At 46.1% G+C, this 18,443-nt stretch overlaps 1 protein-coding gene across 3 annotated transcripts in view; it reads left to right on the forward strand.

Annotated features, from left to right (window-relative positions):
• Window positions 1-18,443, forward strand: part of LOC147630060 (mediator of RNA polymerase II transcription subunit 15a-like) — a 171,217-nt gene that overhangs the window by 59,671 nt on the left and 93,103 nt on the right. For 2 of the 3 annotated variants that reach the window (XM_086811671.1, XM_086811673.1), the window contains 2 exons: window positions 7,804-7,878; window positions 7,981-9,243. In XM_086811671.1, coding sequence (XP_086667797.1) covers window positions 7,804-7,878; window positions 7,981-9,243 — 1,338 coding nt within the window. The remainder of the gene's footprint in view (window positions 1-7,803; window positions 7,879-7,980; window positions 9,244-18,443) is intronic. The other variant, XM_086811672.1, reaches the window with a different exon arrangement.

Here is an 18,443-nt window from a genome sequence, read left to right on the forward strand (position 1 = left end):
GGGGGTGTCCACAGCTCCCTGAAGAACATGCCTGGGTCTGCTCTGAAGCGAGCCCGTCGCTCCGCACCCTCTCTGTGAAACTGAGCTCTGATCTCTGTCATCTCTCTCTGGTATAGGCGTGGTGTCCGAAAGCCAGGTGTCCTCTGTCTCCTGCGAGCTCTGAGTGTCTCTGCTCTCTGGAGAGTAATTCCCTGCTGTGTAGGGGCTGGGAGTGGGATGGATCTCTGAAAAAATGTAGTAATCTGTGTCTGTCGTCTCCCCTCTGGAGCTGTCTGAACTTGTAATGATGTCTCTCTGTGACGCTGTATGTCTAGAATGAATCTCCCCAGTATGCGCTGGTCTGCTGCCTCAAAGATCTGGCGTAGGGAATGTGGCTCTCTGAATAAAATGGGATATCTCTCTCTGATGGCTGTATATGCTCTGCATCTGCATACATAATGCTCCTCACTCTCCACCTCCTCTCTGCACAATCTGCATACCCTCTCCTCTAGGGGGATCCGTGCTGCTCTGCCAGTCTCAATCTCCAATCGATGTGATGAAACTCTAAGCTGACCAATAGCCACTCGGGAGCCGTGTGGTAAAAAGCCCTCCATGTATCTAGGCCTCTCTATAAATCCATCATCAGTGATACTCATGAAGTGATCTCTGTAGTATAGCATCTTCAGTGGAAGAGGCTGTGTAGGCGATATCCATGTCTCTCGTGTATAGAGCTGGCATAGGTCTTGTCTCAATACTGTGTTCCTCTCACTATGAGAGAGACGGATATGTGGTGCATCCCTGTCATACTCGAATGGTGGTAGATGATCCATGTCTAGGCCATGCTATGAGAACCAATGTGTGACCTGTGCATACCATGATCCTCTGTCTCTTGCCTCAGCCAGCTGTCTAGATGCCTCAAAAGCTCTGTACGACAATCTGTCCTGTGGCATCTCTCTGAATCTGTCTAGCAAGCATATGGTCTGGAATATGGCCTCTACCATCATAGGAGGCGCAGCAAACTCTGCTCGGATAATGTCATGAGGTACTGACGGTTTGTTGCGTATCATGCATGCCATCATGAGGGCCTGTGGTCTCTCTATCTGTGTCCACCAATGGGTAGCAAGGCCTGGCGCCCATACCGCTACTCCATACATCAGTGCACTAATGTGTCAAATAGCCACCCCTTCATCTGGGGCTCCTGAAAATGCGCTTGGTGGCATTGTCTCTCTAGCATAGCCAATGCTGCATATCCCCGTGTCAATCTAGCTCTGGCTGTTGAACCCATGGTGAAGCGCGTGGCTGTTGCAGAGAAGGTAACCCCTAGGTACACGTATGATGTCACCACCTCCACCTGGCGTCCTGTGAGAGTGAATGTCAACTGACTCCTGCCCTGTCTTGATGTATGAAAGACCATAACCTTGGTTTTCCCAAGGTTCACAGTAAGACCCCTCTGTGTGCAGAAATCATGGAGTGCATGTAGATGCTGCTGTAGACCTCTTGGAGACTCAGACACTAATACAATATCATCAGCATAAAGCATAATATGTACTGAGGTACCTGCTAGATCAACTCCATCTCCGCCTCCCCGTGTAATGGAGTCAGCCACCTCATCAATGTATAACCCAAATAGAGAGAGAGAGAGAGAAGGAGAAAGAAAGAAAGAAAGAAAGATATATTAACGTCTACGAGAGTCCAAAGTCGGCCTATGAGACAAAAAATAATACAACTGTGTTCTTCCGGTCATCGGAAGAAAAGAAACAAAAGAAAAAAGTGTGCATGTGTCTGGATACAATTGTGAATCATCATGGATCGGTGGAGCCCATATACAAACAATATAAGGGGGGTGGGGATGTGGATGGAGTGCTAAGGCAAGATGCATCTCTATATGCTGAAGGGGTAGTACAAGCATGCTATGCAGATCTATGTCTAACTCCATCCAGTGCCATAAGAGGGATATAAGATATCATACATCGCCGATGTTGCTTTGAATGGCATGAACATGTACCCTGAGTCTGAATGAAAGCGAGCTAGCCTCTCCTATGTCTCCATCTGGTGTCTCATTCGGATAGCTGCTATCTCTCGGTGACGGAGTCGGGGTGCTCTATGTCCAGTCTGTCTAGGTCTCCTCCTGGCTCTCAATTCCTCTGCTCTCTGTGCGGTCACCCCACGTGGTACATCAGTTGGCACTGGCTTAGCTCTCTGGAAGAAATCTGTGAGCTGGGACTGTTTCCCACCCCTAGTGGGAGCGGGTGTCTGGAGGAGTCTCTCTCGAGAACTATGAAGCTCTAGTAGTAGTCTGCCAAGCTGTCGCTTGTCCAAGGCCTCCATCAACTGATGTAGTGAAGAGTGCTCCTCAAACAATCCTGCATATCTATCTCTGACCCCCTGGTGGGCTCTACATCTACATACAAAGTGATCCTCAGTCTCCACCTCCTCGCGGCACAATCTGCATATCCGCTCAGCTCTGGGAACCCCTGCCGCTCTCCCAGCCTCTATCTCTAGCTGATGTGATGAGACTCGTAGTAGCTGTCCAATAGCAACGCGAGAGCTGTGGGGCATGTATACATCCATGTACCGCGGTCGATGTATAAACCCATCCTCTGAGATGCTCATAAAGTGGTCTCTGTAATACAGCATCTTCGGTGGTAGTGGGCTCTCTGGTGCTGTCCATGTCTCCTGTATGTAGTGCTGCCATATGTCCTGTCTCATCACTCTGTTCCTCTCATTGAGAGAGAGGTATCCCCGTGGAGCAGACTGATCATATTGAAAAGGTGGCAACCGCTCAATGTCTATCCCATGATGTGAGAACCACTGTAGCATCTGTGCATACCAAGATCCAGTGTGTCCAACCTCGGCCAGCTGTCTGGATGCCTCAAAAGCTCGGCGGGATAATCTCTCCGTGGGCATCTCCCTCATCCTGTATATAAAGGAGATCGTCTGGAACAATGCCTCCACTGCCATAGGTGGTGCAGCAAACTCAGCTCGAACAATGTTGTGCGGGATGGATGGTTTGCTGCGTATCATCCTCGAGAGCGTCAAGATCTGTGGTCTCTCCAGCTGTACCCATGTGGAGGCTGCAAGCCCTCGTGCCCAAACCGCTGCTGCATACATCAAGGCTGGTGTCACTAATGTATCAAAGAGCCACCCCTTCGTGCGGGGTTCCTGAAAATGTGCCTGATGACACTGACGCTCAAGGCCAGCAAGAGCTGCATACCCCCGGGTCACTCTGTCTCGGACTGCCTGAGCCATGGAGAAGCGTCCAGCTGAGCTAGTAAATGTGATGCCAAGGTAAACATAAGAGCTCACCACCTCGACCCGCCCTCCTGCTAATGTGAGAGTAGTGTGGCTCCTGACTGCGGGTGAAGTGTGGAAGATCATAACCTTGGTTTTCCCAAGGTTCACTGTGAGCCCCTACTGTGCGCAGAAGTCATCAAGAGCCACAAGGTGTCTTTGAAGCCCAACCTGCGTGTCGGATACCAAGACGATGTCATCAGCATAAAGCATAACATGGACAGTAATACCTGATAGCTCAACCCCAGAGCCTTCTTCCTGTGTGATGTAATCGACCACCTCATCAATATAGAGGCCAAAGAGCGTGGGGGAGAGCGGGCACCCCTGCTTCACACCAATGGTGCTAGCAACTGTGTCGGACAAGCCTCCTGGGCATCGGACTCTCCCAAAGACCTGCTCATATAGCCTGTATATGCCCCACATCATGTTTGAAGGTATGCCCAGTGTCTGTAGTCGCCGAAAGAGGCGCTCTCTGGGCACAGTATCAAATGCCTTGCGGAAATCCACAAAGCAACAATAGAGCCGTTGCCTCCGTGCCTTGGCCTGATCAATCAGGCACCTCAATGTAAAAATGTGGTCGATGGTCGAGAAGGCTCGACGGAAGCCTGCCTGGCCTACTGCTCTCAATCCCCCAACCTCTGCATGAGTGCTCAACTCTTCCTCCAAAACTGCCCCGAGAGAGAGAGAGAGAGAGAGAGAGAGAGAGAGAGAGAGAGAGAGAGAGAGAGAGAGAAATGAAATGGTATATTAATGTCTCTAAGAGGCCATAATGGCCTATGAGACCAAAATTGAGAGTACATCTGAAGTTGGTGTCTCATCAAAGAGAACAACCAAATGAAACTGAAAAGCACAATAAACTGACTATCTTATAGTTATAAGAACTGTAAGTAAGACTCCTAGATGATACTGAGTAGAAAATATTAAACGTATTCAAGGCACAAGTCGTGTGGTTTTTGGGTAGGCTTAGCACCCGCCCCGACTTGGAGACCAGTTGAGGAATTCCAGTGGATCCCGATGGGCACTCTAGTTCGTTATCTCAGTTGCCAGGTTGGCATTGATATCTCTCCCGAGCAGCAGCTTGCCCCGCTTCGTCTAAGTATTCAGAAGAAGCTTCTATATTGGAGCTCGGCGAGGCTCTCCCGAGCAAGCAAGGTGTTGGTGGCGAACCAGGTACTTCTTGCCACCATGTGGTACATCACTTCATGCTGGGCCTTTTCTCAGGCATGTATTGGCCAGGTACAACGATTGATCCAGAATTTCTTATGGGTCGGAAGTGATGGGAGGCCAACCAGGGCCAAGGTGGCATGGAGAGTGATTATTCAGCCACGTTGCAGAGGGGGACTAGGCCTCATCGACCCGGCTATTCAGAGCCATGCCCTGCTGGGCAAGCTGATTGTTAGAGGCCTCCTTCCCGGTAAAGAGCCCTGGAAGGATTTCCTGTTGGCCCGGATTTCAGCCGGCACTCCGAGTCTTGGGGGTCCTTGGCTGCAGAGTACCATATGGATCTTCACAGAGATGCGAGCCTGTAGTTTTAGCCTGGCTTTTGAGGACAGATTTGCAGCCAGTCTACTTTGTGCTTGGGAGCACCTCAGGCCTACCCTCAGACAGATAGCTCCAGTTGCCTCAAAGGAGCGGCTACGATAGCCTTTGGTTTGGAACCCCTTGATCCGTTTACCCAGCGGCCACATGCTAGGGGCCCGACCGCATGTTTCTTGTTTACCAAGGTTAACAGAGAGGTCCCACTGAGTGCAAAAGTCATGTAAGGCATCCAACTGTCTCTGAAATCCTTCAGCTGAGTCTGAGAGGAGGACAATGTCATTTGCTTAAAGTAGTATGGGGATCAATATGCCTACCAGTATGGGACCACCCCTTGCCTAATCCATCAATGAAGCTCGAGATCTCATCAATGTAGAGGCCGAAAAGAGTGGGTGATAGAGGGAAGCCCTGTTTCACCCCAATAGTGCTGGAAGTCTCCTGTGATGTACCTCGTGGGGCTCTCACTCGTCTGGTGACAAACTCATAGAGGGCGATGATGCTCCAAACCATGTCAAATGGGACTCTGATCTCCTGTAGACGGTGTAGGAGGCGGGCTCGGGGTACAATATCAAAGGCTTTGCGGAAATCCACAAAGCAGCAGTAAATCCTCTGATGTCATGCTCTACCCTCCTCGATGATGGCATGGAGGGTGAATATGTGGTCAAGGGTAGAATAGCTCCTCCGAAAGCTAGCCTGTCCTGAGGCTCTGCACTGCAAATGAACTGAGCTCCGCCTCTAGCACTGATCCATAGAGTTTGGCCAATGTGTGGCAAATCATGATTGTCCTGTAATTATTAGGATCAAGTGGATCTCCGGCTTTGAGGATGGGGGTGATGGTGTTGGTGGACCAAGAGGGTGGAAATCCTTCACAAAGGGCTCTATTGAACATGTAGGCTAGTAGGGGCCCGCCAGGGTATCATCGGCATGCGAGATGTACTCGGTAGTGAGTCCCTCATGATCCCAGGCTCGCCCATTGCGTAGTCTATGAATGGCCTTGAGGACCATGCCCTTTGTGAAGAAGGTGGAGGTGGTGGGGCAGGGATCTAGTGGTGGGGTAGAGAGAGAGAGAGAGAGAGAGAGAGAGAGAGAGAGAGAGAGAGAGAAATGAAATGAAATGAAATGTTATATTAACGTCTTCAAAAGGCCATAATGACCTATGAGACCAAAAGTTACATCATGGTGGATCTGATACAATGTCTGGATTAAAAAAAAAACCTAGAAAAGAGAGAGAGAGAGAGAGAGAGAGAGAGAGAGAGAGAGAGAGAGAGAGAGAGAATTTTTTTCAACATACACAAAAAAGGCCAATGGTCTATGAGATCAACATGTGTTACAAAAGTTCCGAGAGAGATCAACATGTGTTACAAAAGTTCCGAGAGAGAGAGAGAGAGAGAGAGATTAGGCGTCTACTAAAGACCCAATGGGCCTATGAGACCAAAGTGATACAATAATGTCCATCGCATATCTCATCATGGAATGGAAAATAAAGCAGAAACAAAACATAAACATAGCTATCTCATTGGGGTGATACAAAACTGTCCATGGAATACTAGGAACATAGAAACATGAAAGAGAGAGAGAATGAAAGAAAGAAAGAAAGATATATTAAGCATCTACTAAAGACCCAATGGGCCTATGAGACCAAAGTGATACAAATATTTCCATGGCATATCTCATCATGGAATGGAAAATAAAATAGAAACAAAACAAAGATATCTCACTAGGGTGATACAAAACTGTCCATGCAATCTCATCATGGATATCTTAAGCATCTACTAAACACCCATGGGCCTACGCGGCCAGAGAGAGAGAGAGAAATGAAATTAAATGAAATGTTATATTAATGTCTTCAAAAGGCCAAAGTGACCTATGAGACCAAAGTTACAACCATGTGACATCTAATACACTGTCTGGAAAAGAAAAGAAAGAACTGAAGGTAAGTATCTAGCCCTACAATAATGTCCATGGCATATCTCATCATGGAATGGAAAATAAAACACAAACAAAAACATAGCTATCTCATTGGGGTGATACAAAACTCTCCATGAAAACTCATCATGGAATACTAGGAACATAGAAACATGAGAGCATTATCAGCTCCCAGTAGATGGTATACCACTCTCCAAAATATCAAGCATGGGGCTAATGAGTATGGCAGAGAGGTCTCCCTCAGCTATGTCACGTGGAAAGGTAGCTCGATGGCAGTGGAGCATGTCCTGGATCTGGTGCTGATGAGGGGATCATGGCCGACAGACGGGGTGCTAGGGGCGTCGGGGACACACTGGAGTGCGGAGGCCCGGTCCGAGGTAACTCCTCTCAGGTGAGGTAGGTCCAGAGAAGCTCGAGGGCAGTCCCTCAGCTATGTCACACGGAAAGGTAGCTCGATGGCGGTGGAGCATGTCCTGGATCTGGGGCTGATGAGGGGATCATGGCCGACGGCCGGGGGGCCGAGGGCATTGGGCACACTGGAGTGCGGAGGCCCGGTCCGAGGTAACTCCTCTTAGGCGAGGTAGGTCCAGAGCAGCTCGAGGTGGGTCCACAAGATCCACTGTATCAGTGTCCTCCACCTCCTGGGTCTGGAAGAAACTGGTGATGGTTGGTTTGAGAAAGAAAGAAAGAAAGTTAAATTAACGTCTATGGAAGACCCGAAGGGCCTATGAGACCAAAAGTAATACAATGGTACCATGGGTATACTGAGCCATGGAAAACTGAAAGAAAAAGTAAAATGAGAATATCTGACAGTACATGTGATCAACAGATGATCCTGTGTAGAGTGAGATATGCTGTGATCAGCTAATGATGATACCCACCTTGGCCAGAACTGATCTGATGGTGGAGTGAATGTCGGGCCTTTGTGATGGGAGCGTGTCATGTCGGCGGAGAACCTCACGAATCTCTCTCTATGTGGAGAGAGAGAGAGAGAGAGAGAGAGAGCATGTGTATGGGTGTTGTTAATTATTCAAGTTAATTTCAAGTCTAAAGTTCATTTTTATAATGCAGATGCAAGCATTGAAGGAAAAATATCTTCACAATTTGGAGGATCTATGTAACTTGCTTTCAGCAAGAAGTCAACAGGTTACAATTACCATGCTCTGAAGCATTTTGCTAAAAATTAGAGAGAAACTAAATTTATTGTGATAAAATCGAGGTTACACCTGAAATTATTTTTTGGTACAGCTTATTCCAACAGAGCAACTTCAAAAGCTGCTTCAGTACAAGAATGTTCTGCAAGAAACTCTCCTCTACCTGAGGGCTCCCAAAGGAAGCCTTTCCAAGGAGTTGAAGCAAGATAAGGTGGATGTCTTTGAAAAGTTAATTGTGAAGATATTGGATACTTTCAAGCGCCAAAAACAGGCTCCCCAACAACTTCAACAACAAACGCCGTCACCAGCAGCAGCAGTTCTGGGTCAAGTTCAAGCAGTTCAGGAACAAGTGCACCAGGTATCTCAGAGCCTGCAACAGGATAACCTGTTGCAACCAACACAGCAAGCTGGTGTTCCAGTTCTGGGGATGCCAGATCCGCAATCTAACAATTCTTCAAGTAACACTTTGGGAATTTTGCAATCAATGCAGCAGAACATTGTCAATACAGCCCAATCTGGTCTACTAAATGGCTTACAAGTTGGGAATTTAAATGTTGTCCATCAACACAACTTAGCGCACTTTGTGCAGAGTACTATGAATTCGTTGCAGCCAAGAGGGGTGCAGCAGCAACAAGTACTGCAACAAGAACACCATCAACTGCTTCAAACACAAATGCTGAAGGATCAAGAGCAGCTTAAGCAACTGCAGCAACGGCAACTTCAACACCAGCAGGATCAAATACAGGAAAAACAGCAACAGGCCATGCAGGCCATACAAGCACAACAAACTCAACAACTTCAGCCAATACTGGATGCCATTAGTGACAACAAAGTGGCCAAAGATGCAGTTGTGAAACATAAGCTTGTTCACCAGCAGCTAAGTTCACAGGCAATACAACAGCTGCTGCAGCAGCAAAAGGTCCCCTCTTTAGAGAGCGCTTCACCACAACTGTCTTCCCCACCACCAATGTCACCTCAGAGTGATCTACAAAACTTCAACTCCTCTGCCTGTCACGTTCCAAAAATCGGAACTCCTGTGCAGGCAGCTACATCACCTTTTATGATTCCCTCCCCTGCACCATTACAGGAAGATTCGGGACTAAAACTACCAGTACCTGCTACCTCTACAGTTACTACAACAAGTAGCCACACTCTTCCTTCTATGGCAACTAATTCAAACAACATACAAGTATCTTTTATTAGTACACCAGGCTTTTCTGTGTCGCCACCGTTGCCTGATTATGTACCAAGCCCACAGAATATGAGTAGTCAAGATTGTGCACAGATGTGCCTTCCTGGACTTTCAGAAGAGACGCAGACTATGACTGAACCTCCATTGGAGAGACTTGTGAAAGTGGTTCGTTTTTTTCAGAATATCAACTCCTGTATTTCAATATTTTATGTAGACCAAATGAGACTAAGTGCTGCTAGAAACTGAATACGTGTTTGTGTGTGTGTGTGTGTATTTTGATACCATTCGATGGGATTTCATTGCAACTGTTCTCGCCTAGTTGGGCTTTGGTTGTCGCATGGAACATGTGGTGCATTGGCTCTATGTGGATGGCTTTGCCCAGTGCCCGTTGGCTGATGCTCTTTCTCCTCTTGGACATTGGGCCGCTCCATCCGGCAAGGCTGTCCTCTCAGTGCCTTGCTATATGCTATCGCCACTCATCCATTACTGCTATACATGGATGCTTTGGTTTTGGAGCAACGCTTGCATGGCATTGCTATTCCTGGGGGGATGCCTTTTATTAGCCAAGCTTATGCTAATGACTCCTTTTTCTTCTTGCGCAATTCTAAGTCAGATCTTCAGCAGCTTTTGCAAGCCCTTGATCTCTATGGTTTGGCGGCGGGGTTAAAAGTTAACTTTGTAAAATTAAAACTCCTGCCTTTGCATGAGCGTGACTGGCATTGTTTCTTGCGGCCAGGCCTCTTGCTCCCTCCTGATCATGTGGTGCGGCATTTGGGGTATCCCTTTGGTTGGCACATTTCCTTGGCACAGGAGAGACAGTAAGTGCTTCAAAAGCTTTACCAATAAGCTAGACTACTGGAAACTTTCCACTAGGCCACTTCATGTACGCTTCGGATTGTCCAGTCCATCATTATGGCTTATGTGCAATTTCATTTGCCACTCATTCCTTGGTCATCTTCGAACATTTAGCAATTTATGTCCAGAGTGATAGAATGTCTTTGGCGTAACAAAACTAACCGTAAGGCGGTGCGTCTTCTCAAATGCAGTTATGTTTGCATGCCAAAGATGCATGGAGGCTTGAACATCCTCAACATACATGTTCGTGTGCTTGCTCGCAAGGCCATGCTCTTGCCTACTTTCTTGGAACAGCATCAGCCTTGGACATTCATGCTTTCTCACTTGTTTTCCTCTCTCAGGACAGCAACTTTTGGGCATTGGACACCTCCCGGATGTTATTTGCGGGCATTTTCAAGGCCGCATTCTTGGTTGTCCTTTTTCTACCGGTTTGATTTCCGATTGGCAATAGCTTTTGGCACATTTATCTTGGTCTGGGCCCTCCGGATCCGGGCTGCTCGCTTTGTCAACATAGTCTACATTGGAGTCGGGTCTTTGATTCCTCTTTGACACTTTTTCAGCCTCGTAAGGCTTATTTTCTGCATCGCTTGGGCATTTCACTGGTGGATGATATAGTGGATGACAGTGGCTGCACACTCTCTTTTACACAAGCCCGGATACGGTTTCATTTGGGGATACATCACCGGCCTATATGGCATGCTATGGTTGAATTGCTACAACCTTTCCAGCCAGTGCCTCACCTGTTTTCTTCTCTTCCACTGCTTGATTGGAAGTTTGATCGGGGGCTACCAGGTTATTCCGCTTTCTCTTTTGCTGATCTGTCTGGCAAAAAAGCCTACCGTCTTCTTCTTCAGCAACCATGGATTCAAGAGCATGGAAATCTTTTCTGGCATTTGGATAGGCCGCTTGGGTGATGGAAAACATGTCTTCATTGTATATGGAAAAGTAAGCTTCCCCTCCAGCAGCGGGTCTTTCTGTGGCAATGTCTGGTGGGGGCCCTTCTAGTTGGTGTCCTTCTGGCTACCCGGCGTATTGTCTCCTCGGTTTGCCCTACTTGTTCGCATCCATGAGAGATGGTTCTGCATCTTCTCTGGGCTTGTCCTACCGCTCAAGATTTCTTGGCTCGTTTGACAACTCTTCTCTATGCCCGGTTTCCCAACCTTTCCTTTGCCAGACACTTTTGGCTTTTTGGTAGAAATCCCTCTACCCCCAATTATGCTCTCTCTTTCTCATGGTGCCATTATTGGGTCTTATGGAGTTTATACCATGCCCGCAACACTCAATTGTTTGGGCACACTTCGGTGGATGTCTTCGCCTTTTTCAGATTTTCCTTGCTTCAGTCTCTCCAAGATGCCCACTTTCTTGGAGACCTTTCCACGGCCCAATTGGAAGAGTTTTATCACTGTTTCTAGTTTTCCATAGTAGCTACTCGATGTTGGGGCAGCTATGAATGTACATTGCATTTATAATGAAACGGTGGTTTTCACAAAAAAGTGTGTGTGTGTGTGTGTGTGTGTGTGTGTGTGTGTGTTGGAGGGGTGTGTGTTAGTGGTGCCTGCGACGTGCTTGACACTACGTGCATGCAACTTGCTCGACTCTACTCACCTACGATCTGCTCGAATGCTCGCCTGTGACCTACTCATCTGTTCACCTGTCACCTGATCAACTCTGTTCACTTGCGCCTGAGACCTACACGTCTTGCGACTTGCTTCTTGCTTTGTTGCAGGATGTTGTGGTTTTTATGAGGTTATTTTTACTGAGCCATAGTATAAGCAAATGCTTTTGAAGAAATGTCCTTTGTTTTATGGTCGCCAGTTGGTGCATGTTTTTCCTTGGATGCCAACCAAGGATTATCAAAATCTTATCAGGCACAAATGCCTGGTTTTGGTGGAAGTGTTGGACTTGCCTTTGTATTGCAGACCTGCATTACCATTCTTAGCCGAAGCACTAGGGAAAGTTGTATGTCCACCTCATTCGAATGGCAATGTCAATCGTTTTTGCATGCTGTGGGACACAGATAAACCCACTCCTCCCCATGTGGCGTTTCAGATTGATATGCTTGGTATTCCCTCTCAGGAGGTCTTGTTTAAACTCAAATGGGAAAATTTTGCAGGCTCTTGTTTTGAGTGTGGAAAGTTTGGTCACATGCAATCTGATTGTCCCCAAGTTTTGTTAAAGCCTCCACCCGCTGCCATCCAGCCACTAGACCGTCCTCTTTCTGGGCCCTCTCCTGCACCTAAGTATCGTCCCTTGGGTCCCTCACCACCCACAACAACTGGGAAAGGGAAAGCTAAAGTGTCTACCCCGTCAATCAAGACTCGGGACAAGGAGAATGGTGCAGTTAAGGCTGCTACTTCGTCGAATTGGCAATTGCCAAAGAAATCACTTAAAGCCAGGCCCATGGTCAACACGAATTGGACTGAAACTCCTTCTTCCTCGGAGTCTATGCCTGACCATGGATTTGGGGTGCAGCAATATTGGTCAATAGTGGTTCGAGGAGCTGATTCATTGCATCCATTATCGGGTACTTATGTTTCTGCTGATGCCCCTACTTCTGACCTTCCAGAGCTTGCTAATGTTGATGAGCAGTCAGTCATGGCCTAGCCTAGTGCAGCCATGCAGGTTGAGAGTTGAGTGGTGGGTTTTTCTTGCAGTTTGTACATTTGTATATACCCCTCAAATGCATTACGTACAATGTTCAGGGCCTCTGCCATGTAAATAAATGGAGGCTAGTGTGGGACTACTTAATAGCACTAAACCGCATATAGTGTGTTTGCAGGAGCACAATCAACACTCCTTGTTGGGCCATGAAGGATATTTTGTTGGGTTTTGGATTTTCTATGCTAGTTCTTATGCGTTCTCAGGTGTTGCTATGCTTGTACATCATGAGTTGCAACCACAGGTTGCGTACAATGATCCGTAGGGCCGTTTTCTTGTCGTTCAATGTATGCTTAATGGGGAGATTTATGAGTTTGCCTTGGTTTATGCTTTGCAAACTTCTACTACACGAGCTGAAATGTGGCACCGTTTGACAGCGTACCCTTGGATGGGACATGCTTTTCTTTGCGGGAATTTTAATAATGCACCTGATCCGGGGGACAATAGTACACATCGGTCTCATATGCTCTTAAGGGAACGTCACGCTTGGGGGCGTATGGTTGATTCCTTGCACGCTTGTGATTTATGACTGCATCTTATGCTGGGTCGTAGTGGCTATACTTTCCATCAAAATGCTCTCACTAGCTATTGGGCTCAATTGGACCAATGGTACATGTTGAATGTAGTGTAGTTTGATGCTTTTACCTACGCAATGAGCTTGGATTTCTCGATGCACTTGTTGGATCATTTCCCGGTCTGTATGAAGTTGCATTTTGGTCTCCCACCGCAGGATGTGCCACTGCCGTGCAAGAGGCTCTTGTTGGTTAATAATAGTTATCTCAAGCATCAGTGCTTCCAGTTCATGGTACATGGACTCGTTGATCGGCTTGTTTTTCATGTTTCTGTTGATACCGATAGGCATGGGATCGTTTTTCCATGGGCATGCAAGATATTATCTGAGACTATGGCAAATGCTACATGGGAGGCTTACGAACTCAGGTGGCCAATGCTAAGTCTCAACCACAGCAGCTTAGAGATCTTAGTCAACAACGTGCCCTTTCTACTACTGAGCAATCCTGCCTTCAATCCGCATATCATTGCTTGGCTGACAATGATAAACGTAAACTCCACAAATGGCAAGTCTGTTCTCGTCATAAAGCATTGCAGGATAAGGGCTGCTCCTCTAAGGCTTTTTTCAAAAGCCTCCACACTTCCCGACGTATGCATTCCCTTCATAGGGTGCAATAGCATGATGGGACTTGGATTAACAATAAGCAGCAGCTTGATGGTGTTGTCCAATAGTATTTTCTGATCTGTTTGTTGCTCCTTGACCCTCCACCTCAGATGAAATTGCAGCGCATGATGTGTTCTTACGTCGAGTGCATCCTATTCTCTCCACGGATGAGGCAATTTGTTAGAGATGCCATTTACTGATGAGGAGTTGACAGCTGCCTTGGCCCGATTGGGTTGCTTCAAATCCCCAGGATGGGATGGGCTTACAGTTGAGTTCTTTGCTGAGTTTTGGGATGATTTGAACCCTGTTTTACTGTGCATGATTAATGATGCATGGCTTTCTGGTGTGATGCCTCTCTCATGGAAAAAGGTTTGCTGCATTTGCTCCCTAAAAAGCTGTTGTGTGAATGTCTATCGGATTGGCATCCGATTACTCTGATGCCAATGGTTTATAAGTTGGTTTCTAAGATGCTGGTTCTCCAGTTGTTCCATATTTTATATGCTAGTTTACACCCTGCCCAGTATGGTTTTGTGCCTCGTAGGCAGATTCTTGATAATATTGTCAATACTTACATTGGGACAGAGTATGCCAAATACACTGGTCAGGATGTTCTTATCATGGAGGTGGACATTGAGAAAGCTTTCGATACCATTCGATGGAATTTCATTGCAATTGTTCTCGCCCAATTGGGCTTCAGTCGTCACATGCAACATGTGGTGCATTGGCTCTATGCGGATGGCTCTGCCCGTTGCCTATTGACTAATGCTCTTTCTGTAGAAAATATGAAAGCAAGAGCAAAACTAGAAATGAAACAAGAACAAAATGAAAGACAAAGAGTTACCTTGAGATGAGTGTAGACAAGACACAAGATTGATTTATTCATTGATGTGACACCTACAATTTATAGGTGAGAAGTACAAGATTGAGTAGACTCACTTATGGGATAAATGTAGAGGTGCCACATGGCACTAGACTCAAGACACAAAGACTGAACTGAAACTAGACTAGAGAAATAGTACACCTAGTGTGCACTTATTTCCAACACCCTCCTTAAGTGGACACTAGGAGGAAGACAAAAAGACAAGACTATGACATGACAAAAGATAAGACCAAGACAGAGAGACTAGACAAGGATTGCTAGAAGACAAGATGGACAAGACTAGAAGACAGATATAAAGACTGAGAGACTGAGAGACAAGACATGAGAGACAAAAGATCCTGAGACACCCCTCCTCAAGTGATATCCTCATATGGGTCCACAAGGATAGGGACAAGATGGATCTAAAACAAGACACAGTCAGATTGTAGAAAATATGAAAGCAAGAGCAAAACTAGAAATGAAACAAGAACAAAATGAAAGACAAAGAGTTACCTTGAGATGAGTGTAGACAAGACACAAGATTGATTTATTCATTGATGTGACACCTACAATTTATAGGTGAGAAGTACAAGATTGAGTAGACTCACTTATGGGATAAATGTAGAGGTGCCACATGGCACTAGACTCAAGACACAAAGACTGAACTGAAACTAGACTAGAGAAATAGTACACCTAGTGTGCACTTATTTCCAACACCCTCCTTAAGTGGACACTAGGAGGAAGACAAAAAGACAAGACTATGACATGACAAAAGATAAGACCTAGACAAAGAGACTAGACAAGGATTGAGAGACAAGCTAGAAGACAAGATGGACAAGACTAGAAGACAGATATAAAGACTGATAGACTGAGAGACAAGACATGAGAGACAAAAGATCCTGAGACACCCCTCCTCAAGTGATATCCTCATATGGGTCCACAAGGATAGGGACAAGATGGATCTAAAACAAGACACAGTCAGATTGATAGACAGATAGACAGACAGACAAGACTAGATAGCTGACTGTAGACAAACAGATGGACCTTGAAGACATCCCCTCCTCAAGGGCAATCTCTGCCTCTTGGGTAGGGACAAGAGAGAGGTCAAAAAACATAATGAGTAAGACACTAGAACCCCTTGACCTACATCATCGGTGGTCAAAGTGGTAGACAAGAAAGGTGAAGTAATCAGAAAGCCCATTCCTCATCATGTGAGGAATGAACAGCAAGATCTGCTGATGTAGATGCTGCAGCAACATGGGCTGAGGTAGATGCAGGGGCTGATGTAGAGGTTTTAGAGTAGCAGTCCTTCTCCCGATGATTATCACGGCCACAAATGGTGCATGGATGAGCCTTGAAGCAGTCCTTCTCCATATGATTAGTTTTTCCACAATGGGTGCAAGGCTTTCTTACCTTAGAACCTCCTTTCTTTGCTAAAAATGCAGTGTCAGTTACCTTTTGTTGTTTTGTTCTTTCCTCTTCTTGGAGAGCATTGATGATACCTTCAAGAGTAGGATTATTGTGATACTTGAAGGTAGTGACAAGAGTAGCATAGGTGTCAGGTAAGCTTTTGAGAAGCAGAGCAATAGCAATATCTTCGGAGATGGGGGACTTCACTGATGCAAGCTGAACCATAAGACTGCGAAAATAATTGACATGAAAGGCTATAGTAGCTCCCTCCTGCATATATAGATCAAAGAATGAGATCATAAGTGCAATCTTAGAATTTTTAGAGCGGGGTCCAAAAAGGGTATCCAAAGTGATCCATGCTCGAGAAGCAGACTGTATGTCGGAGATGTGATGAATGTAATCATCTCCAAGACCAAGCAAGATGATAGCATAGGCTTTGTCATTCTTGGCAGTGGGAGCATAAGTGATAACTTGCTCAATGTCGGAATCTTCGGGAGCAGCAGGATGAACAACGTCCCAAAGACTTTCTTTCATAAGATGGCACTTGATTTTGATTTGCCAAGTATGAAAGTTGGACCCATTGAATTTGTCGATAGACATGAGAGAATGAGTAGAAGAGGCCATGTGGGAAGGTCTTACCTCTTGCTAAAATGCAAGGGCAGTGTCTATTCCCTTACAAGATTGCAGAAATGAGAAAGAAGAGATCCAAACTGTTTTTAGAAGCCGGCTCTCTCACCACTTGTCAAGGCCATAGCATTTGACAGCCCATCGAAGCATGAGGAACTAGCAGTTTGCAGATATGAGGATAAGAAAAGGACTAACCAGCAAACTGAAGGAGACAATGCACAGTACCTTGTAGACTCTTCAAAAGGAAGCAATGGCAGAACTGAATGCAGCAAAATAGCTCGTTTAGGAGGACAGTCGATCTGCAGCTTCCTTGAGATGATACGCACCCTTGAGTCAATGAAGAAGGCAGCCAAAGAAGAGCTGCAACAGTACGGCGGGCAGCAGCAGCTCCAAGCAAGAGAGCAGTAGCAGCTTCACGAAAACAAGAGGAGTACGCAGCAGCTACTGAAATCAGGCCGGCGCAGGCGGACAGCAAAAAAAACTAGCGGACAGAAGATTCAGGCGGCGCAGCCTGTGCAGAATGTGAATAGGCTGGTCCTACAGGCTATGGCAAGCAATACAGGGCAGGAGCAGCCTGCTCTGATACCATGTAGAAAATATGAAAGCAAGAGCAAAACTAGAAATGAAACAAGAACAAAATGAAAGACAAAGAGTTACCTTGAGATGAGTGTAGACAAGACACAAGATTGATTTATTCATTGATGTGACACCTACAATTTATAGGTGAGAAGTACAAGATTGAGTAGACTCACTTATGGGATAAATGTAGAGGTGCCACATGGCACTAGACTCAAGACACAAAGACTGAACTGAAACTAGACTAGAGAAATAGTACACCTAGTGTGCACTTATTTCCAACACTTTCTTCCTCTTGGACATTGGGCCACTCCATCCAGCAAGGCTATCCTCTCAGTGCCTTGCTATATGCTATCACCACTCATCCGTTACTGCTATACATGGATGCTTTGGTTTCGGTGCAGCGCTTGCATGGCATTGCTATTCCTGGGGGGACGCCTTTTGTTAGCCAGGCTTATGCTGATGACTCCTTTTTCTTCTTGCATAATTCTCAATCAGATCTTCAGTAGCTTATGCAAGCCCTTGATGTGTATGGTTTGGTGACGGGGTTAAAAGTTAACTTTGCAAAATCAAAACTCTGGAGTGATATTATTCACACCATTATGGCTACCTGGGCCAGAATCCAAGGATCTTTGAGGGCTGCAGAGAGGAAGCGCGGCTAGTTTATGAGAGAGTGGAACATTGGTATCTTTTTCACATCCTCTCATTCGAGACCCTATTGGCAGCACAAGGTTCCTGATTGGTTGAGATCTCCACCTTGCTTAGTGTGAAATCTCCATTTTGTAAAATTTTTTCATACTTAATAGAAGTCTCCTTTCTTTAATAGAAGTCTCCCTTCTTTATAAAAAAAAAAAAAACTCCTGCCTTTGCATGACTGTGATTGGCATTGTTTCTTGTGGCTGGCCTCTTGCTCCCTCCTGATCATGTGGTGCGGCATTTGGGGTACCCCATTGGTTGGCACATTTCCTTGGCACAGAGAGACAGTAAGTGCTTCAAAAGCTTTACCATAAGCTGGACTACTGGAAACTTTCCACTTGGCCACTTCATGTTCGCCTTCGTATTGTCCAGTCCATCATTATGGCTTATGTGCAATTTCATATGCCACTCATTCCTTGGTCCTCTTCAGACATTCAGCAGTTTATGTCCAGAGTGATAGAATATCTTTGGCATACCAAAACTGACCATAAGGCGGTGCGTCTTCTCAAA

This window comes from Cibotium barometz, chromosome 17 (genome assembly GCF_041138505.1).
Source record: "Cibotium barometz isolate CiBa-2024 chromosome 17, ASM4113850v1, whole genome shotgun sequence".
Taxonomy (NCBI): domain Eukaryota; kingdom Viridiplantae; phylum Streptophyta; class Polypodiopsida; order Cyatheales; family Cibotiaceae; genus Cibotium; species Cibotium barometz.